Source organism: Varroa destructor, unplaced genomic scaffold (genome assembly GCF_002443255.2).
Source record: "Varroa destructor unplaced genomic scaffold, Vdes_3.0 BEIS01000001.1, whole genome shotgun sequence".
NCBI classification, from domain to species: Eukaryota; Metazoa; Arthropoda; class Arachnida; order Mesostigmata; family Varroidae; genus Varroa; species Varroa destructor.
Genome location: NW_019211454.1, coordinates 51,736,315 through 51,759,243, shown reverse-complemented (window position 1 = coordinate 51,759,243; position 22,929 = coordinate 51,736,315). Strand labels below are relative to the sequence as shown.

At 44.8% G+C, this 22,929-nt stretch overlaps 1 protein-coding gene and 1 long non-coding RNA gene across 5 annotated transcripts in view; one reads left to right on the top strand and one right to left on the bottom strand.

The window, feature by feature from the left end:
- LOC111255336 (uncharacterized) overlaps positions 1-22,929 on the top strand; it is a 44,462-nt gene that overhangs the window by 2,171 nt on the left and 19,362 nt on the right. Inside the window, exons 3-6 of one of the 4 annotated variants that reach the window (XR_015323806.1) lie at positions 3,987-4,056; positions 4,569-4,631; positions 4,922-5,848; positions 17,371-21,285. This is a non-coding gene — a long non-coding RNA (uncharacterized LOC111255336). Of the gene's footprint in view, positions 1-3,986; positions 4,057-4,568; positions 4,632-4,842; positions 8,528-17,370; positions 21,286-22,929 lie in introns of those variants that run through there. The other 3 variants (XR_015323805.1, XR_002675433.2, XR_015323808.1) reach the window with 3 other exon arrangements.
- On the bottom strand, positions 21,274-22,444 carry LOC147758787 (uncharacterized). The gene is made up of 2 exons (XM_086983677.1): positions 22,173-22,444; positions 21,274-21,513 (listed from the first exon to the last, which is right to left on the bottom strand). Exons 1-2 carry the CDS (start codon positions 22,375-22,377, stop codon positions 21,398-21,400), a joined length of 321 nt encoding a protein of 106 aa, XP_086839803.1. The 5' UTR covers positions 22,378-22,444; the 3' UTR covers positions 21,274-21,397.

Genomic DNA, 22,929 nt, shown 5'->3' with positions numbered 1-22,929 from the left:
CTATGATAAATTGAGCTCTTCTATGCTTTAAAATTGAAAATAGAATACATTCAAAGAGACAAGCTCCAGACCGCTGCGTACGAATTGTAATTGCAGTCGGTGAAAACTGGCCTCAGATATACGCTATAAAAAAATAACGCTTGCGGTTGCGTTGTCCAGAATGCTAACTGGCTTTTTGGGCCACCGTTTTTCCACATGTTTGCTAGCAGAAAGAAGCTCGATGAAATAGGAACGATCGTAACGGGAGAAGCAGCTAGTAGGACTGAGTGGACGACGAAGGGTTATCGAAGATGGCGAAGCTCGGCTAACATTAGTAGTTATAGTAGTATGTTTTGAAATGGTGCCCATAAGCGTGTCTGAGCAAACAATGCATCTGGCGTACATACAGGATAAGCGGAAGCAACGGCACTCGTCGTCGGCAGCAGAATCAGTACTAATTCTAGCAGTGATGACATGACGAGCGTCAGCAAGGGCAATGGCGACTCATCATTGATTCTGGCGTCGTCATAATGATAACCAATAGTAGTCTAGCAGCTGTAGCGGTGCCGATGTCGGCAGTGCAGTTTAACGACTTGTCCGTATCCGATGAAAACGAAGACTGGGGGTCGGCTTGAAGTCGCACAGGCGAAGGGCCACTGAGTGTAACTGGTTAGAACATTGTGAACAGTGCCGGATAGAGAGGCAGTTTGCTGCTGGGGTCGTTCCATGGTGTTCGCTGTCGTTTCTTCAGTAGTTGTTGTCATCCGCGTCGGGAGCGGCGGCAAAAACAACACAAAGGTAATGATAAGCGAATTATAGAAATGACTAAGTCATTGCTTCGTTGCTCGAGATTTGGTCGCTGTTAAATGTGGGTTGGTGTTCATGACGCTTAAAGCGGTTCTACTAGTGGCGTTGCTTCTGCCGTAGTAAAGTCGCGAGGGGTGCTTACCGCTTCTGCCCTAAACGCAGCAGTAGCTGATACTTGATGTTAACAGCAAATGGATATAGTGCGAGAGTAACTGACAGAAGGCGGCGGTAGAAGCAGCCGGTAGTTTGTCGTCTCCCGCTCACTCATTCAGTTACTGGACAATGGATGACGACGCTGGTAAAGCTTCTAAGAAAATATGTATTTTTTTAACTCTCCGCCGTTTATTTGTCCCTTTCCCACACCGCCGCCCTACTACAATACACTGTTCTTTTTTGTCATTCCCGACTCCCGCGATCTACCTTTGGAGTCATCTCACTGTGCTGTGATGATTTCTATCTTCGCAGAGTCAATACGAACGTATATGGTAGCGGCGGTCACACCTGGACAAACATACACGGGAATCGTTCACAAATCAAGAGGAAGGTAATAGGACAATAATTCAATTGCCGCTATAGCAATATATTAACCGTACTAGTAGTACTAGCTTTAATCGTTGTAACAGCCTGAACAGAAATGCTGCTAGTACCAATGTCATGGCTTGAAATAATCAATAACAACAGCGCAAAACGGTAGTGGCGGCGGTAGCAACAATAGCCGAAAAACAGGGGTCATCATAGGGATCCTGTAAAAACACGCCACCGCGGTCACCAGAACCCCATTGCAGTTACATCCACCGTTTTGTCTCTCTGTCACTCTCACCACTGCCATCACCGCCGAAGCAATGAACAGCGACGCTGAGTTCAATAATGGCCGCATAGTATCAGCTCGGCTACGTTGGCACCACCGTAAAAGTAGTTGCGTAGTGAATATATTAAAAAATCGCGCACGCGCGCTACTTCGTCAACGTTCGGCCTGTGCGTACTGGAATACTGAAAAACAGCATCAGTAAAAAGGACTTGAGCTCAGAGAAAGTGACAGCAGTCCTGCTAGTAATGACAGTACATAAGGGGATCTAATGAGAAGTTGTAAAAAAATCTTGTTATCGTTGCTTTTGCTGCTGCTGCTGCTGCTGTCATTGCGGAGACAGCGGTGGCCTCTTTATCATTTGTAGCATTTCAAACTAGCGCAAACGAGGTACGACCAAGTGGAAATGCTCATTGGGAATCATTGAAAAGGATACGAGCAACAGCAGAAGCCTTAGACCACGCGAAGATGAGCAAACTGGACGAAGGAGCATGGGGGGTGAGGGTTCTGATGAGAGCATTATCTGTCTGCTGTATTGTTCGTGGCGATTGACCGCCCCGTGACTGCCATTTGATTGTCTCTCATCTGTTCGAGACATAATCACGATGAAATAAAATAATAAAACAACAAAGGACGAATCAAGCAACGATAACGCCGGCTGTCGAGCCAACGCCAAACGTCCGAAATGAATGGCAAAGGACAGTCAGCGAGCCATTGCGAACATAGGGCCGTTCGACATCTTAAGGACCTCCGTGCTAACGTTTCGCGTCGCTTCTTTATTGTAAAAGTTGAAGAAACATGAGAAAAAGAAAATGAAGACCACGATTCATCTACAAGATGGAGATAAAGGAGATACTCAAAGAAAATGAATATCGAAGCACCTTACTTCAGCTTGGTCGAGCGAACGGCATCGCAGCCGTCGAACGGAATACGCGGACGTTCGATATCGATGTTGTCATAAAGCGCACCGTCTGGTCGTCGAATATGAACGACAGGTCAAACGAAATTTGTCGTAGAGATGCCTATTATTTTTTTACAAGGTGCTAGGGACCAATTGGGGCGAGATCGGCGCGGCCTGTTTATAAGTTTGATCTATATAAAACCAGATATTTAAATGACGATTATTGCATATGCCGATAGTTACACTTCTGATAGACTTGTTCATTTGTTTTAATTGCCGTTGATTTCGATTAAGGACCAGAACTGGTCACGATCCATTTTAAGAATTTTTTTTTTCCCTAATTTGATGAGTGTATTTTCGGCAGTAACCCAAAGGGAAGCAAGATTGACACGTTTAGGCCCGCTGAAGTACCACTTTAAATACGCCGCACACAAAAAATATAGTGGACTATATTTTAAGCTAGTAGCCAATAAAAAAGTGAACGAAAATTCAAAGGGCCGTAAGGCCCAAAAGTCCAACTGTTGAGGCTTATCTGGAAGACCAAATCAGCGATCGATACTCTTAAAAAGAGCCGCTCATTTCAGCGCCAAAATTCCCAAATCATTAAAATTTTGTTGTAAAGCCTTTTTGATCTCCTTTTAGATCTTTTTAAGATCTCCAAACTTATTCATTATGGTGGCCTCAGGAAAATTTCTTTCGTGTTTTTTGAAAGCTACATGGAGAGTGGCAACAACGCCGATCAGCGATGCCGGATGGCCAATAAGTGTATAATCACGGTTAAGATTCATCCGGTCGGAAAGTATTGTACAAGAAATGATCTTCGTCTATGTTCCGAACATAATAGGTTTGTGATTTTTGTTCCCAAAAGAAGAGCTGGCCTTCGTTGAGGACCGAGAGTTGCGAATGAACGTATGCCGACTTCGTCAAATAGCCGAATGCGTCCCAATTTGTCCCGAACACCCTGTAGGTCTCAACAACCACCAGTCACACAACAGCACAAAACGGGAACTGGCCAATGAGGAAACCAGTCAGCAATATCATAATGGCGGCCGTAGCAACAAAAATCGCGGGCTAAAATCAATAAGTCCAACTCGCAACGATTATAGTAGTAGTAGTAGTAGTAATAATAATGCAAAAAAAAAAAAAAAAAAACGAAACAAAGATAAAATCAAACGATATCACAACAGCGACCATGATAGGGGTCACGAGAATATAATAACATAATCATGGTCATAGTCGTGGTAGAAAGATAAATCAAAACAATGAAGTCGAGGAAATTTTCAATAAACACAGAACGACCTCAACAACTATATACAGTAATATAGAGTGTCCTATTAGTGGCAGGAACAACGAGCACAGCGCCTGCATGTGTTTGTTAGCTATTCGTTAAGATCTCAATACAATTGCGCATTGAAGCATTGACAGAGGCTCATGCGTTGACGATACGCTTTAACGGAAGTTTTTAATCACGGACAAACATCATTGTCTTTACAGGTTGTTACCATCATAAACGGGAATAGCCGAACTAAGGCTCAATGAGAAGAGCAGGCGTAAATGTTTGAGGGTAAACGACATTTTTTTTTTCAATATCAAGAACGTTCTATATAATAGCAGAACCTAGCAAGCGGTCATTGATAGCTAGCTCCGAATTAGTGATCGTCTTTTGTGTCGCTTTTATCGAAAAATGGGGTACATTTTCCATGTAGTTCTTCAATTGTTTCCACCTCATAGACAATCTCTCTTCCGTATAAAATAATATAGTTGTGAAGCATAAATATCTGCACTAACATGTCATAATATTTGGCAGTGTTTGTCATAACGATCATTTTCTTCGCCTCATAAATACGTATGTTCATTCAGCGAACAAAGACCAACATGGAGGACATCAGTGCTTCGGCTGCTGACTGCATCCCATATGGACAACTACAGACTAAACAACCTCCTTCTCACGAGCCTCATTTTATTTTACCTAACGATATGTAGATAGCTTCGACGCTGCTACGACAGCAGAAAGGCATAAATGTTGAAACTGAAGATATAGTAATAGAATTCTAAATTTGTCTATTCTTTCTACAGATATAAGCATGCGCACGGTTACCCAAGTAAATGAATAAACGAACGCTCTCAACATCAGTTGAGGTGAGCTGAGGTTTTTATTATTATATCGTCTTGAAACTAGCGCCATTGCCATTCAATGTTCATTGTTATCAATGATAAGTAATAGCAGTACTTATAGTGGTTGTAATAGATATCAACTCCTGATTGCAACAAACAACAGAATAGATATTAAATGCCGTCACCATCAGCAGGGTCATCGATGCAACTATTAGACTCATACTTGCGCCTATAGTATATATTCTTCCAGCAAATCTAGCCCGCAATAAGCCGCGCCATTGGACTATACCGAGTACTTTATGTGTGAACTTCAGCGTGAGCTTCAGAAGATCGACGGCAGCGGTAGCAGGAGACGCAAAACGAGGGAAAGCAGGCGAACGAAACAGAAAAACGGGAACGCAATAGAATTTATTCCCATAGGAAAGCGTAAACTGGAGTGGAGAAGTTAGTGTGTATGCGGACGAGCACGAGGAGCCAGACCCAACCTGGTGGCCACTATTCCTGTGCTGGGCTGGGCTGGGCCGAGCTGAGCTGAGCTGGGCTGGGCGATCAAAGCAAAGTCTCTAGCCAATATTGCTGTGAGCGGCGCCGTCAATATCTAGTGGCCAACTTGTCGGCTAGGCCTCTCCTTTTCTCCATTCATCGTCCGCCTTGTGCAATTTTCTCCTTTTCGTCAAAATTTTGCTTTTCTCCATTTTTTTTTCTGTCAGAATATTTAGTACTTTACGCCAAATATTTCTGATTCAATGAAAAGCCAACGACATGAAACCGAATCCATTTAGGGTTTGGTGAAACGAGGAGACGCCGCGAAGGAACAAGCGACGATGATTATGACGGCAGAACAACAACAACAGCGACGATGTGTGCGAGCAGCGAGACATAGGAAATGAGAGACGTCAAGACGCTGATCGCAGCTCAAAGCTGAAGGGCAGAGATGCGCGTACACGCGGCCGCAGCTTCAAGGGTAGCAACGGTAGCAACGGGAAAGCCAGCGGCGACGGCGGTGGCAGCAGCAGCTGCTGCGGCGGTCGAGCAAGCGCGTTGTTTAGGCATTCCCCTACTGGAAAACTTACACAGCCCGACAGCTTACATGGCTAAGGCTCGTGCTGAAGCAGGAACCCAGCCCCGACAGCCGCCGATGGACGGAGAGGGCAAGACAACGAAAAGAACATTTTAAAAACTAGCAATCAGCGCCATCATCACCATCATCATCATCATCATTTTCGCTGACGACGTCAGAGGTAACAACATCATGATTCATATTCCTCATATTATGATTATGATTATATTGTGGTATTATGGTTTCGTTCGACCGAACCGACGATAAACGAGCAAGCCCAGCTTTGTTAGCGGCGGCGGCGGCGGCGGCGACGACGGTGGTGGTGGCAGCGGCAGGAGCAGAAATCACGGCGGCCTGCACCAACGGCAATTCGTGGTGCTAGCTCTAAGAACAACAAGAGCAGCGGCAGATTTGGCTACGGTGAACAAACGAGCGCTAATAAAAATTTGGCTTAACTGCACCTACTACAATTGCTAAGGTCAATCTCTCGTCGAGGACTCAGACGGGTTGGCCGAGGCTTACCGGTCATCGCCGGCGTTAGTCCTTCCATCCATACGTCCATAGCGAAACCTGCGACGACGAAACTCTACGACAGACAATATGGATATTTCAGTACTGAAAGATATGGGAAATGAGAAAACGGACTAAAGACAAGGAGAAATAAAGAATCTTACACACAGACACGATTCCTTTAGCGCTGCAACTACCGTACGATAGATGGGCGATGCTATTGTAATTGCTGCGGCCGTCTCCGTTACTGAACCACTGCTTTGCCAACCACTTCCATCAGATCTGATCCGAAGACAAGTTTGAGGCAATAGGAGCATTGTAGTAGTTGATTATAATGCTAGTGATACGTAATGGAAATATGGTGAGGGGTAGAAGGAAGGCCGTAGGTCAAGCATTTGGCTTTATGGCGATTTGTCTCAATGTGCAGCTAAAAGCAGATATGTCCACACACGCACAACTATACATAAACAATGACGCGTCTATCGGGTACAGAGAATCACCGGACTCGTGGCTGAAAACGACTGTCTTTAGTAAGGTTAGAAGATGGTAACCAACCATTCGGATATATAGGCATGCATTGATTTGTGCTGACTAGTGCAGCTAACAGGTTTATTTATATTCTGGTGGAACTTGCAGCGGAATTGGACAAAGCCTTTATTGACCACTTGACACACAAATAGAACATACTCCATCTAGCAATATATAACCAGTCGTCTCAAGGTGCTAGAAGTTAGTGTTATCATGATCATGGAGGAAGTTGATCATAATCTTTGATCGAGAACAATTATCACCATTTTAGAAAACCGTGTGCTTCTTTGCGGCTAAAAAATTAAATAGGCAATCTTATTTTTCAACCAATAGTAGAATCTCAAAACATTTCGGTCTATACTGTTATTGCTGCGAATTATAATTAAATATTGACCAAATAGCAAAAGTATTGAGAAACCTAAAAGCCCGAACTTTGAAGAAAAAAAGTAGGACACCATTTACTTGCTTGAAGAAAATAGCTCTTTTAAAAAAAATGTGGGTTTTGGGTTCCTTTCCCATAAATGTTTCAAGCTTTGCGTCCGCTCTTAAGCCGTTAGGCGTGGCCTCAAAGGGCTACCCTCCCTCCTCCCACCCCACCCCCGGGCACGAAACAAAGTGTGTCTATATATATATATATATCGGATTCGAACCTAAACCGCCACGTGTTTCTGAGATCGGTAGGAAAAGACAATACCGTCACACAAAGTCTTTCTGACAAAGAAAAACTTCGACTTGGTATCAAGTGCTATAACACCCACGCAAGATAACTCATCGGAAGATTTCACCAAATGAGTTGGGGGCAATCTAATTTTTTCTATTTTCCTTCACACAAAATGTCCGCTTACCAAATGAATTCAAAGAATCGATTCGTCCCTATAATCACCCTATGTAGGGTAAAATTAGACATATCACTCATGAAAATATGGCAAGCCATTGTTTAAACAGCATACATTTCTTAATACAACTGGCTAATTGAACAATGACTGAGCAAGTGGGTGCTTAAATCTGGTAGTAGCATTTTTCGAATGAGGTTTCTGGCTGGGATCCAATGGCGTAGGACACATCTAAGCTCTACCTTTATATAAAAGGGAAAATCTCTATGATTAGGCTTCAAACGCGAACAGTTTTGCTGAGTTATGCAGGAGCTGGCAAATTAACGATGAAGTACTGAAATAAACAAAAACATAGAAGCGGCGAAGCCAATAAAAATAAGGGAACTACGTAGATCAATCGTTACGTTTGACACGATGCTTCTATGAAACTATGAATTTTAAGGATTGCTCGTTTTATGAAGGTTCATTCATTTTCGTGAAAGATAATTTTCAAGTTTTACAGGGAGAGAAGTTTTCTCGTAGAGCACTGAGAGTATTGTTGACAATCTACGTGTACGTCGTTAAATGTTTTATTGCTATACTTTGAAGCTATATTTTAGGATTATTATTACCATTATGATTTAAAGAAGTAAGACAAAGCTAACATTTCCTGAGACAAATCAATGAAATGATTCATGCCAAAGAGGTATGACGCCGGCAACGGCAGATTGCATCTTACTAGAATAACATGCGAAATTTGTGATAGATACGACATCTGTACTTACTGGGAATTAACATATGATGGCTGTTGTGTTTATGCAATTGAAAGATCAGTATTTTCACCGAGAGAAATTATCGCATATTAGACAAGATACCTACTGAAATAATAGTTCCCATAGAAATACATGTTATGGTTAGAAAGCTCGTTTCCAATTGGTTCGCCGCAAAAACCTCTAATGCCAGGACGTGCACATTTTCTTTAATAGAGAGTCTCACGTAATCGATCATCACCGGTTCGTTATCTGTTCATCTTTAGCTAAAAAAACTAATTGCATATCCGCCGTACTCAGCCATGTTCCAGTTACTCTCGATTTACTCTCGATGCGCATCAGTGTTGATCTACGTCGCTCACGTCCTCCTCTCTCTCGCACATTTTCTCCGTCATCGTCAACGTCACGCTGCAGGAATCGTCATCTTTGCCTTGCCCATTTTCATCGGTTGCCCTACTCCTTTTTTCTTTTTGTCCCTCAGATCATGTGCGATTAGCCTCGGACGACAAACAGCCCGAATTCTACTGTGCAATATATAGATGTACATATAGGCTGTTCAGTCTTGCTTTGGTAGTTCGTTACGTTAATCTGATGTGGTGCCTCCCAAGGATACACATAAGGAACGAGGACTACCTATATAACATAGTGGGAACAAGCCGATCGGATCCGTACGACCGACCGACTATAGCAGAAGCAACCGCTAATAACTGCGATAAATTTATCAAGAACATTAGCATCAGCAACGTGTGAATTTGTCGAAATTTGTGTCTGTTTTTACGTGTCCGTGTGATTATTTGTTCTTGAGCAAATCTCGGTTTAAACTGCATAGCGCACAGATAGCGATGCTGGCTAAGAAATTGACGGTGATGAACGTGAGGGATAGTTACTTCGTCTGCTCCTCTGCCGAATTCTGGTCTAGAAGCAGCAGGTAAGAAAGCCAACAAACCACTGGGTTGCCGTGTTGAGCTATGTCCTAAACAATCATTGAGACTAACAGGTCGTGGAAGATCAATTTTTGAGTGAAACTGAGCAAGTAGATTATTTATAGAAGTTTTAGGGCCGTCCCGTCAACCTGTTAACGGATCCTTTCTCTCTATTAGTCGTCGGCACGACCGACGTATCGATTTCGCTATCTAAGCTATTGATCCACGGTGAAGCGTGTTGTTTTGCCATATCCTAAGACGAGTTCTGCCAGCCACCGTTATGGCTAAGATCTGGCAACTTTATGGGAACTTAAGTCAGCTGGAAAAACGAGGCCGTGTTTAGAACTGAAGCGACGCAGCGGAAATACCGATTGACAATATTAATGGCGTAAGGAAACGTAAACTGGTGTCATCCAACAGTACATGCACGGATTTGCAAATACGAGGATTTATTCGCAGGCTTGGGACGCAATCTGCAGAACGCTTATAGCAGTGGCCTTTGTCCAAACGGCTGAGCTCGTATCACTCATAGTAACTTGTAGCTGCTTGAAGTTCCAGCATTTGATCAAGGTCACTTAAGAAGAACTGGCCGATCTTCAAAATACAGACGACTGCATAGCAGGCGACTTTCCAAGCTTTGTTAAACGTTAACCTCTGTCGCTGACCAGCTAATTTTCCCGACGCTTGAACCATGTCCAATATGCCTGAATATGAGCTGAAGACAAAATAACGCCTTACAATTTGAATGTTCTGACCTATATAGCCATATTCGAAGCTAACACAACGCTGCCTAACTTATTCCGGCGCTTGAAATACTTATAACTACTTAAATGTTGCGTTACGTCATCATTATTTCGAGCGACCCGCAAATCTGTGAACCGTATCATTCGAGGGTGAAAGCTATAAGATGATATGATGAATTCAAGTGGCCTAAGGACGCAGGCTGCATTGCATAGGACTTTATTTCACCTTTCTTTTTTTCGCTATTCTGAACTCGTACGGATTGAAAAATATCTACTGAAAGTCTCGTTCATGTACTCGCTTATATTCCTCTGTTTCGTTTTCGTTCTTTTTCTCGTTGGCGTCTCGGCCCAAGTTCAAACAAACACAAAAGAAACAACATTCATCGCTATCAGATCTGATCAATCTAATCAGTGTTTATTCACCCGGGTCGGAGCAGGAGCCATTACATTGTACACCGACATCTATGTGTATGTAAGATATCTATTTGATGTGTTATACGTTAGCAGACGGTTTCAATGACGCCATATATATATAGACAAATATGTGGCTCTTAGCTACAATGGTGATGAATCAGTGAGTACACGAGGGTGAGTTAAGATTGCGTCGAAAATGACGTTAGCCTTTCCGTGCTCGTTTACCCGTCCCGTATCAGCGCTCTCTTTCACCCTGATGTTGTTGGATGACGCGAAGTTTACTATAGTTACGGTGAACTTCCCGATCCATCCGCGTGTGAGGCGATGTCAATTTCTTAGTGTAATAATAATCGCAGCCTCGTAACTGCAACAGTAACGGCACACAATATCAATGCTATAATAACAGTAACAATAAGAGCAATAACATAGACAACAATCACAGCCGAGCCAAGTGGGCGCAACAACAGAGACAGAAAAATAGAAAGCAAGCAAACATACTGGAAGAACCGGCGACGAAAAGTACTCGATCTGATATGTCTTTGCAGTAAACAAGATGAAATAGAGCGGCAACTAGAGGTATCGGGAGAGTCACGGTGGGCGAGTTCAGAGCGCGGCGAGGAGCGGATACAATATGAAAAATCAGGGACTAGCAGCCGTCTGATGATGGTACCCGGGTGAATGCCCATTTACAGTATCCCTAGAGAAAAGGGCAGAGGTACGGATTCAGAAACGAGCCGGAATAAAGGTACAAAGTGTTAACATTCAGGAGCCAGGCTGATCAAAAACGAGGAAAGCCAGGGCAACGCTAGCGGTGTTTCAGTGCGAAGAGAATGAATCTGTCTCTGTGAATGAAAACGGTAAGCGCCACATGAAGTAGTCGATAGGCGGCGGCGGCGGCGGCGGCGGCAACAACAAAAAACCATGTAAAAATCAACGATTCGGCCTGTCCATCCGTCCATCGACGGTATGCCAACGTAACAACAAAGCTAAAACCGTCGACTACTTTCAGGCATATTAGCATTATATGATCTAGATGAAGCCATCCCATCCTGGTCGAGTCGATCGTTCAAAAGGACACAAATGAGCATGGGCATTATAGGGGTGGGCATATGAAATACGCGTGGTATAGGAAGGGGCGGCTATTTGGAAGATGAAAAAATAAAACACGCGCTAGATGCAAAGTAAGAATTCTCGCTAGCTACAAGAACCACCGTAACCCTGAAGGCGCAAAGAAATCAGATGAGCTCCCCAGGCGGTGAAGTGATGGGCGAACAAGAAAGCATCGCCTTTTCTGTAATCGCCTTACATATTATAGTAGTCGACGATGAAAAAAAATCGCAGAAAAATGCCAACAAAAATTGTATCAAATCATTATGGCGATGATGATAGTGATGACGACTCCTATTGCCTTTGATGGCGCTACTGCCGCTGATTATGACGATGATGATTATGATGTTGATTTTGGACGTCGTCTGTGATCATTTGGTTTTCTGTTGTTTGTTGCTATGCACGGCTGATAACTGACGAATTGTTCCCCGTACGACGATGATTGTGTTTGTTGACCGATAAAGATATTCTAACGAAGTGGCGTTTCGACTTTGAAGACCACAGCCACAGCCACAGCTGTCGATCAGTGCTACGCCGACGTGCTATTGCTATTAGTATTGCGCACTGTGAACGAAATGAGTGCCCGACGCCGCAGCGTCTGCAGCGCGGCTGGTGCCGCGGCCGTTTGAACGTTTTCGGCGTTGTCTGCTACAGTAATGTCTACAGATTTATCGCTAAAGTCTTCACTGTAACGGGGAATGAGAAGACGAAGATGAAAGGAAAGAACAAACGAAATAGTATTGTCATTGGCAACAGTAATGAGCACAATGTCCCTCCGTGCCACCATTGGACTCAACAACAACGTCAAGCAATCTACAACAGCAGCGTCAACAGCGGAAATAAATCGAAAAGCCAGCAGTTGGCGTCGTGAAACATTCGTATTGTCAACAGCCGTGGTATTGTCAGCAGCAGCAGCAGCAGCAGCAGCAGCAGCAGCAGCAGCAGCAGCAGCAGCAGCAGCAGCAGCAGTAGTAGCAGCAGCAGCAGCAGGTGACTTGAATACAAGTTGGGTACAGAGAATAACGAATTTCAGAATGAGAATTATCAAAAAATAATGTCGGATTTGTCTTGACCTTTAAATCGGGCGGTCTCTGTGGACCATGCCGTTTGCTGTCTCGGGTCACGCCTCGTCATCCTGACGCGAGCTGACTTGGATGAATGGAGTATTAGTGGGTGATTTTTGAAAAAACACAACAGTATGTAATTAAATGAACCTATAGGACATGTTGGTCCCATTACTATCTTTAGCCAATATTTGTCAACCAGACTGATTCGGAGCACTGAGGAACACTGTTTATTAAGCCGATACAACAACGTATCGCTCAAACATTAATTGACAATCTAATGCAAATGCAAGAGAACAAGCAATTAACAGTTTCTCAATCTTCCCTTAATACAGTCAGGTGAATTTAGGTACAGATACTGAACTGGGTCGGCCAAGTTCATATCATCAAAATGAGCGTCATATAAGTTCTTTTGAAGCGCCCAGTTCTACACGGCGTACTCTGGATCTTTAACAATTAATATTATAAGATTAATGCATATTATAAGGAAACACAGAGGGACCTTCAGTTAACCTTCTACGTAAAGAAGTGGTCAACCTCGTCTTCCGGTCTTGCCACGAACACTTCCGAGAAGGATTCTGCTGGATTTGAACGGTATTTCCCCAGCAGATATGCAAGGCGCCTATCGGCCTTTTCCACTTTTCAAAAATCCTTTTGCCTGTCAAATTTACGAACGCTGAGATTCTGAGCAGTGGTTGTCGACCTGCCTGGGGTTCATGACTACTGTTATGATACACGCAGAGATGCGTACGAAATCGTCCACGTCACTGCGGCTCCAAAAGGGCCAAATTGAGTACTTCAGATGAACTGACAACAGGGTTTAGCTATAATGTATCAAAAAGCGCTCATTGTCGCTACAATCATGTGCGCCTTGCGCCTGTGCTGCTTCCCTAAGTTAACACTACTTTATTATTGCGGTGTGTAGGCTGCTAACTACAGACTACTGGAATACTGAATCAGATCTGAAGTAGGTAAGCAGAGAAATGGCCAGTAACCGGAATTATTTAACGTATATGTATGATCATGTCGAAACCTTAGGTGTTGATGTCAGACAGTGGCAGTCGTATCTAAAGCTATAATATACCGTTAACGTACTCATTACATGATTATATATATACATGATAATATCCTTTTCTCTAGTACCCCCCGCACATAGATTGAACGTGCCTGTGTTGTTAGTCGTTCATTCAAATATTTTTAACATAACGACGCAGCATTATAAATTTGTGTGGTCTTTTCAGTGGCGTGTGAATGAATGTGGTCGGCCGGCCCCTAACCTTGTATACTCAAGTTCCAAAAAAGATCACGCCACGATTTCACTTTTCTCTTTCGATCTATCTCTATATACTTGTATTCCCCCCTGTGGTATTGGTTGTACGGACGAGCGTCGTGCGGCTGCTGTTACTATGATATATCTCGTACGTTAGCCACTCCCGCGGCCGTCGTCTCTGCTGCTGCTGCTGCTAGCGGCGATTTCTCCCGGTAGACGAAGGCGTCGGGATGAAATATGTGCGTTTAAGCACACTGTGAAAAATGGCCTCTCACTGGCCGCGTGCGAGTTTTAGACTCTTCCCGTCAACATCGCCGCTGTTCGTAACAGTCGAAGCCAAGTGGCGAAGTGTCTGGCATACGGAGCAAAAACGACGTCGGTCGCCATGGAGGCAGCCGCAGCGACTGACGCCTCTAACCAATGGACCAATCAGCTGACCAAAGACGACAATCGGTGCCACAAAATCAGGTACTAACTCTAGCGTCAATAGCGGCAGCTGCAGCTGCAAGACAAAAATTGCAGAAGACGATCAGCTATACGCCTATTCCTACTTTTCTGCTCTACTTTCAGCTACTATCGCCATTACTAATACCGGTGCTAGGAATACCGCCACCTTCACGTCGAGTCTTGTGGGTCAATGAAGGAGACCGGCAAGCGTGTACGTACGTACGTACGTACAGAACGGTTCAGCAGAGAGAAAACGTTGACACGGCTTGACAGAATGGCGGAATCAAACTCTAGATTATGACTAGCAGGAGTTGAGGTTCGAGCTGTATGATAATATCGTGGCTGTTGTTTCACACCTTCGTGGCGCAACTACGTTTTTTGTCAGAAGTAAAATTAATTTAAAAATGAATCAGGTATTGCTCGTTACACAGGCCTACGGTTGGCTTCCGACGGCTCGTGTTCTCGTAGCAGAATGGCACTTGCTCTCTGAACAGAGACCGTTTTGGAAGTCACTTCTCAACGTATAGGACGATTTTAAAACTTTTTAGATAATATAACCAGGGTGCAATTCAGAAGTATAATTGTATAATAATAATAATACAATTGAAGTATAATATCAGTGCTTGACAGGTAGCAGAATTATATAATACCATATCCCGGGAGTCGTCACTTCCTGAGTGGTCTGCACCGAGTTGAAGCCAGGTAGCAGTACTGAATTTGATGTGTGGGTAGTTCTTCTTAGATGCTTTATTTACGACCGAATTTAAAGGCGTATCGAACATTTCTCTGACCAGCCGCAAGTCTGCAGGGGAAATTAATTCAATTGTGCAATAGGGTACTACTTCGTATCGGCTCGTGCCAATAAAAAAGTGCCTTAATTAGCAATATGACGCAAATCAATACATAGTTTACACTTTGCATACTGAACGCTGCACGCATGCTGCTTCAAAGTAAACTAATAGATCACACAGGGTATGGTGGACGTCCGAACGAATCAGTCCCGTTTATCTAAGCAGTGGCTGTGCTGGAAGCATGATTTTTGGGGCTAATGTTCAACCGCTAGAAACGATCACCGTGAAGGGTGAGGCGGTAAGAGTGTGCCAAGAGTGGAGATCTCCTTCCAAAGAACGTCATTAGCTACTGCTACGAAAAGCTAACGGCTCCAATAACAGTAGAAAAACAATAGCATCGTCTCATTTCGTTGTTTCGCGCACCACCATCGACTACTAAACGTCCACAGATCAGCCGGGCGGCAGCGGTGGCGGCCTCTGGAGGTGGCGCCTTTTTCGTCGTCTTTGCGGTCCTTTCTGATCACAACCAGCGCCACGCCACCGCCGCCGTGGCCGCTGGTCATCAGCTGCCGCTATCATTGCAGCGCCTACGGCATCATCTTAGCGTCGACCAGTCTTTGAACCTCCTATATCTGTCCATGCCGCTGCACGACGATGAACGAAACACCAGCGCTAAAAAGGACACCTTAAGGGTACTTTGAGTGTGATAACTATTTACTTAAAAATAGCAGGAGAACAATCTTTTCTCATTTCTCACTGTTGAACCTCATCCAAGCGGCCTTAGCGAGCGACCTGGCTCAACGATCTTAGGACAGCACAAAAAGAGGCAGTAGCATTAGCGGCGGCAGAGGCAACGTCATCTTAGACGCTTCGACTGCCTGGAGAGCGAACCCCGTCAAGCAGCTTTTGTGTACACATGACGCGCGTCATGTCGCTACATATCTATGTACGCCGTCGAAGTGGTGGTGCTAGTAGCTGCAGTAGCGATAATGGTAAAGCAGTATTAGTGGAAGTTAATGATGAGAAAGATGCACGAGAGGAAAGAACAAGCAAGAGAGTTCTCCTCTGCGTAACTATAAAGCTCACAGATGATGTACCTATTCAGCAAACGAGGCTGAGTGAGAAAAAGCAGTAATAGTACGCTGTGCTGTCCTGCCGTTTGTTGTCTTGGTGAAGGCGACAATGATGACGCCAGCTGTCCGTAATATCGGCCCAAAGAGGCTTGGATGGACCTGTAATCACATGATCACCGAGAAAGAGCTCAACGAATTTACTTATGCATATGCTTATAGAAAAGATGTTCACACCAAACAAAAACACAATTGGGATTAACATGCCGTAATATCTGTACTATATAACATATATAATACCCGTGTATGTGTGTCCGTTATAGGAGTTTATATTTTTCAAATTTACACGAATTTATTTATTTATTTCTTGTGTGGGTATACCTAAATACATATAAAATTTCTACGCGCAACAGGGAAGTATTACTAGTGGACTGTCATTGGGTCTAAGCAATATTCCGCTTTCAGCTTGCTAGTTATCTAGCTCCGTGTAAGTAGCACTGTCGGTTAATGCTCGGAGAATGTTGATACATGATAACCTAGTGGTAGCTGTCTGGCTGATACGTGCTTCTTTGAGGTGTGTTCGAGCGGATTCGGTACAACGAAGGCCTTTGGAAATCATTAAGTCATTTGTGCTTCGAGCGAGCAGTGCGGCACGATAACGACGACGGCAACGACCATTAAGTTGTCATCTGCAAAAATTTTACTTTATGCTCGACGCTTCAGTCTCGACTTTTAGTCGTCGTCACCGCCGCGGCCACCGAACTTGCACTAGTCAGCCCTCCCGCTGGCGCTAAGACCGACGATGTGGCAAATGTGAGATAGCCCCTGTTTGTGTCAAGCTTGTTCATCTTTGGTCCTATCCCCTTTTCTGACCCTGTCTAAATGGTGGATCAGTGACTACTACCCGCTGTGACGGGTGTCCAACTCTCAATCGGCCAAAACCGGATGATAATGATGGTATTAATAAAAATAAAAAAGGCCGAAACGACGAACGGCGGCAACGATGCCGCCAATCGACCTACGAAGCTACCAACGAGTGCACATACACGCAAAATCTGAATTGGGTCGCTTGATGATTCTGACTCGTAATGGGATGAAAAGGTGGCAAAGGATGAGGCTAGGTCAATTTCGGGATGAGTGGCGGCGCGGCGGCACCACTTAGCTACCTGACTATAGGTCCTGGGTATTCGGCCACAGCCATCAATTCCTCTTTCATTCCTTTCTTACTGTCTGTCTTTCCTTCTTATTGTGAAGGTCGAGTACACTCTGAAGAGGCGCAGAACTACTAGATGTCAGGTTGAGAGCTGGGCATCAGCCTTCAGAACTCAATCCGTTAAACAGCAGCAGCATGATTCGTCGGCCGTCCATTGATGAACCTGGTGGACTTAACTCATGGAGTTCATTAACTCCAAGGAACAGCAATAGTGACTGGAACACACAGTTAAAATACTGGCAAAGTTATCGGTGTCGTCGCTAGTCCTGCACGCTGGGCAACGAGTGAAGACAGAGAGGACTTAACGAAATGACAAGGAGAAAACGAGGGAGACACACACAAGGTAAACGATAGTAAATGCCTTGAGCAGATGACAAAATGACGAGAGACACAGGGCTTATGAAACGAGCGAGTCCGAAGCAGCGTGTGAACGAACCATCATCGCCATAGCCATCCACCTAAGAGACAATCCGTTCGTGTGTCAATAGGTGTATGTAAGTATGCCAGCTTGCTCAGCACTTATCCCGAGCGGGCTATCCACTCAACCTCTCGGCAGGTAGCAGGCGCTACCGGAAAAGGGTTTGTTTAATTTTTCATTTAGATCATACCACTGCTAGTACGATTCTTCTTTTAGCTTTCTTAGAGACAGAGGGTATGCGGGGAAACCATCTCCGTTGATTCATTTATATCCATTCGTATTCGGCTCTCATTCAATCCCCCCTTACCCATTGACATCCCCTTGGCTTTTCTGGCGGCATAGGGTCGGCCTCGAAGTACTCCTGTCGTCTGCTTGTGCACCCACTGTTTTGTTGATTGTCTTTCTTCGTTTACCTTCCTTCTCCGACTCTCGAAATCCACTCGCTTCGTCACCTGTTCGTTTTCTTCGTCCGATCTAATTTCGTGGACTACGTAGAACTCGATAAGGCTTGGACGCGAATACGAGCGCCTATACTTACTACGCGTATGCTCTAGCTTAGATTTTATATAGCTCCCACATCTTACGATCACGAAGGATATTTTAGAGGATGCTATTAGGTAGTCGGTCTTCTTCGTTTTACACATACGCACGCAGTGTATGACAGTGTCTCTGAGAGAAAGAAATATATAATATATATCCAAACAGTTAACGCCTCTTTCTCCAATCATTGCTGTCGCTCCTCAAACTGGAAGATGCAAGCAGACGAGGAAGTCAGCGGGCAAACGACGCAAGTGGCGCGATCTTCGGGAAAAGGTCACGCACGCCAGCTCAACTTGTGGCTAGTCTGGCGTCTACTAATTATTATTGGCTTCGCTGAAGAGGTGGTAGCTTTTTTCTGCACTGATGTAAGTGACTGCTTTAGTCGCTCCGAATCGAGCAGCAAAGGCGACCTGGTTACCGCTACCAGTGCCTCATCGAACTAACTTCGTCCTTTTGCCGGCCAAATCATCGTCTGCTGCCTAAAGTAGCACAGTGGAGTGGCAGAAGTGTCGACAACCGCTTGTTCAGTATTTTGTTTGACAATGAGCTTACGCACGAGATTTATTATGAAGAAGGAGAAAAGAAAAAGATCATCATCGTCGATGTAGTCGCACTTGTCGCGCTTAAACATACCCGTACATACATCCATACGCTTACAGACACACCGATCAGGCTAGCCAGCGACTAAACGAAGGAGGGATTACTGGCCAGCACCGCGCTGTTGTTAATGCTTCTATCCTCTCGACCGCTTGTGTCGCTGTCGCCGTCAGCAGCGTCATTGGGGCCGTAGAGTAGCAGCAGCAGCAGCTGCCGCGTCAAGCTATCGTGCGCCTTTCGACTCGTTTCGTTTTCGCTGCTGCTTTCAAGAGCAGTCGATAATTCGTTTAATATGCACTTCAATATTTCTTTTAATTTTTATCGCAAAGCCTTCCATGGCCGGCGTCGATCGGCTATAGTACACTGAGCGGGATTTGCTTTTCTGTGCTGGGCCTGTGGCGCGGTGCCGATGGTCGTCAGCGCGCTTGTGAGTAGTTCTTCCGGCTAATGACTTATCCTGATGTCGTTGTTGCTGCTGCCGTTCGTGGCCGACGGACACATGGGCTGGCAGTTAAAGCGGCTTCTCGATCGGACAGAAAACAGGCAGGAGGACGGTGACAAGGAGGACGACGGGGCCGAGGAGTCGGCGGCAAGCGGCTTTTTCGCGGAAATTTCCATTAACATTTGTCTCCCCCACCTCCGCCTCGTCCTCCACCACCCTGCTACCAATCTTCCCGTTCCTGATTCTCTCAACCCTCTATTTTTCCCATTTCCTGGCCACACCCTCATGGACATCCGAGATTAGTTTAAGTTTTTTTTCGAGAAATTGTGTCTTTATCGCCTAATGCCGAGATTGCAACGAACTCTTTAGTGAAAGGTCGCTTGGAACATCCGATCCCTCAAGCCGAAGAAACGCCGGTTCACAGAAACAGCCTTCCACGATCAATAGCGGACGCGGTAGGTTTCGCGTGTAGCAGCAAAGCAGTAACAGCATCGTGAAAAGATGTCCTCCAGTAAATATCGTCTTCGTTTGGGTCATGCAAGACCTTTGTAATAACGAGACAAATTGGACGAATATTCGTTCCTTATTCATATTCAACCTTATGTGGTTTATACGGGACCGTTTTGCTTATAAATTATATTTGTTCAACTTGTATTAATTTGCTTTAGTAAACACAATGATAAATTTTATCTACAGTATATCAATAGTTTCTATTAATTATATAACAAATATTAAGGCAAGCTAATGTTATAACTAAGTCTTATACGTTGCAAAGCAATTTTGAAACTGGTTAACTTTGTTTATCATTGTTTCTATGAGATTCGTTGATTTATTTACCTAGACAGGTGACAAAGATGAATAGACTCCATGTTGCACTAGTTACGAACTTCAGACCAGTCCATGTTCCAGTTTCCGTGATACTTCGTATCGTGCGTGTTATGAACTATAATATTGAGTAAATACGTTAGTTAACGCCTTAGTTAGTTACTTAGATATACATATTTATGTAAATTCTCATTTTACTTTATATTTTCTCCAGCTTTAGAACGCAGGCCTTGCTTATCGAATGAAGCAGTGTATCAAGGCTTCATTTAAAGATCCTAATACACTGTGAAAAATTGAACTCTCTAAGAATACACTTAGTAGAGCATTTGACATCAATACGGGTTTAATTACTGGTGTCCTACAGGCCTGACTCGGGCCCGCTAATGCTTCTCATTAATAGATTTAATTGGTAAGGCAATTAATCAAATATGCAATGAGTAGTATCTATTACGAATTTCGGTCTCACTTGTGGAGAGCCACTGGCGAACCTGTCGTGTACATCGCCTCAAGCAGCCAGTTTTTCGAGAGGCTTAGCCATGATAGAAACGCATTTTCGCGAAAACGGCCTAGTTCCTGCTACTGAGCCTATTCTAGGCAAGGGGAACGAATGCTTGTATAAACAATGCGATTAAATCTTGCGTCGTTCACAAGAAAGCATCTGAACAGAAGCATTCGTTGCCGTCACTATCTTCGCCACTCGAAGGTCGAGGCAGACACATGGGGACCTTTCAGACTGTCATCGCTCACTATCGGCGTACCGCTCGGTCTCAACGAGCACCAAGCTCAAAATGAAGGGACAAAAACGCTTGGGACAGACGCGGCAGTAGTCGCAATGAATATAGGAAGAACGTTGAGTATGGCGAAAAAAAGTGCTCGAAGATGAGTCAAAAAAAAGACGATGACGGCGGCAACAACGACAATGGAAAAGGAGCAGACGACGGCGAAGCCGGCATAAACTGAGCGATAACTATTGGCAGACGAAACTGGTGACGCTCTAGCTGTCTTTGACCGAATTTAAATTGTTTGCGTCTCATTCTTTCCTCACCCCTCGCGTCCCGCACCCCTATGCACTTGTGATTTGCTGGGCGTGTGCGGTCGAACATCCCCATATGGCCCGTCCGATTTAATCCCACCCCACTACTGGTCGTCGAAACCCGGTCGAACTCCTTTGCTCTCTGTTTCTTGTTCTCACCGTCTCTGCAGAACTCCCGCTGTATTCGTTACCCCACGTACCCAACACCTCCTTTCACCGTATCTCCATTCCTCTTCCCGTTCCAGAAACGCTATTCCCGTTTCTTTCCAGGCGCGTCGCTGCCATCGTGGTCTTGTCGTCGTCGTCGATGATGAGCGGACCACAGGGACCTAGAAAAAGGGGAGAAAAAAATCTCGGAGAAGATGCTTCGGTAAGATGCTGTTCTAGTCTTGTCGATACCTCTCCTGTCTTTTCCGGATCCCAGAGTCCTGCACAGTCACGGGTATGATAGTGCAATGCGTGAAGGGTTGACATACAACGAGAGTGCGGTATAAAGAGAGAAATTGAGCTAGACTCGAAGATAAAGCGAGGTGGTAAGAGAAAAGCGAAATAAGAAATGGGAACTAAAGGAAATGGGGGTTAGGAATTGTTGCGCTGTTTGCCTGCGTTCATGCGTTTTTGAGTTCGTTCTTGGTTGGTTGGCTCCTCCGTTGTTATTGTGGTCGTGCTGACGTATGCAACACTATCAACAACTCTTCGAACATCTTTGCATCATCAGCTTGAGTCCCTTTGCTCGTCTTCGATCGACTGCCCTGCTACAGCAAGCAGGGAAACGGCGGGAAGGAAAAAGAAGATCGTAGGATAACTGTGTGGGTAAGGATTGGTAGAAACAAGAAAAAGAAGACTATAAAATGAAGATTGGAAGAGAGGAATGTAGGGGGAAGAAGCGGGACGCGGTAGATGGGAACGCAACGGGCACGAAAGTCTGCGACTCGTTCTTTGAGAGCGGGGAAACTAAGTTTGTCTTCACCATTTTGCCAGCCTTTACCTCGTATTCGACTTGGGCTTCTGCAGGAGTTAGGGTGCTTTTTCTTCTGCTGCTCACCAGTCGCAACTGCCTTCCCCGTCCCTTCGAATTGGTGACGCCAGCAACGGCAGGGCGGAGGGGCTGCTAGCGATGTAGTAGTAGTATTTGCGCTGCGATAACCGACTGCTCCTGGTGCCTGCTGTCGGGTTAGCGGACGCGTGATCATCGAACGCGTAACTGCGCCGCCCTGTACTTGGCGGCTGCGGCGGCGGCGGCGGCGACGGTATCAGTCCTCAGCGCCACCAACCGGAACACTTCCAATGACTGGACGGAAGATAAGCGATGCTAAGTCACCCCTATACACTCCTTCGTCCGTAGCCTTGCGACGTCAAAACCGAAGTTCGAATTTTATCGTGGCGCTGACTGTTGCAGCAGCTATAGTCGTTTACAGCTACAGACGCAAAGTTCCCTGAGTAAATGAATGGCACGATTATTGTTGTATTTAGAATAGCGAACGTGACACAAGCAAATATTCCTCTTGCTAATTCTAATCTGCTGTAGAAACTGTTGATAAATTCTCAATAGACGTAACGCTGCCATATAGAAAAGCGCCTGAATCATTTAGAGTTTATAAAGAGCATAATACAACACGTTCGATCTTAATAATAGACGGGATTTCAGCTAGTTAGCATGCTTAGTGGGACAACCTCGCCAGACGCCTGACGTACCCCCCGCCTTCGATACTTAACTGGGTCATTACATTGTCGTGCCATTAAAT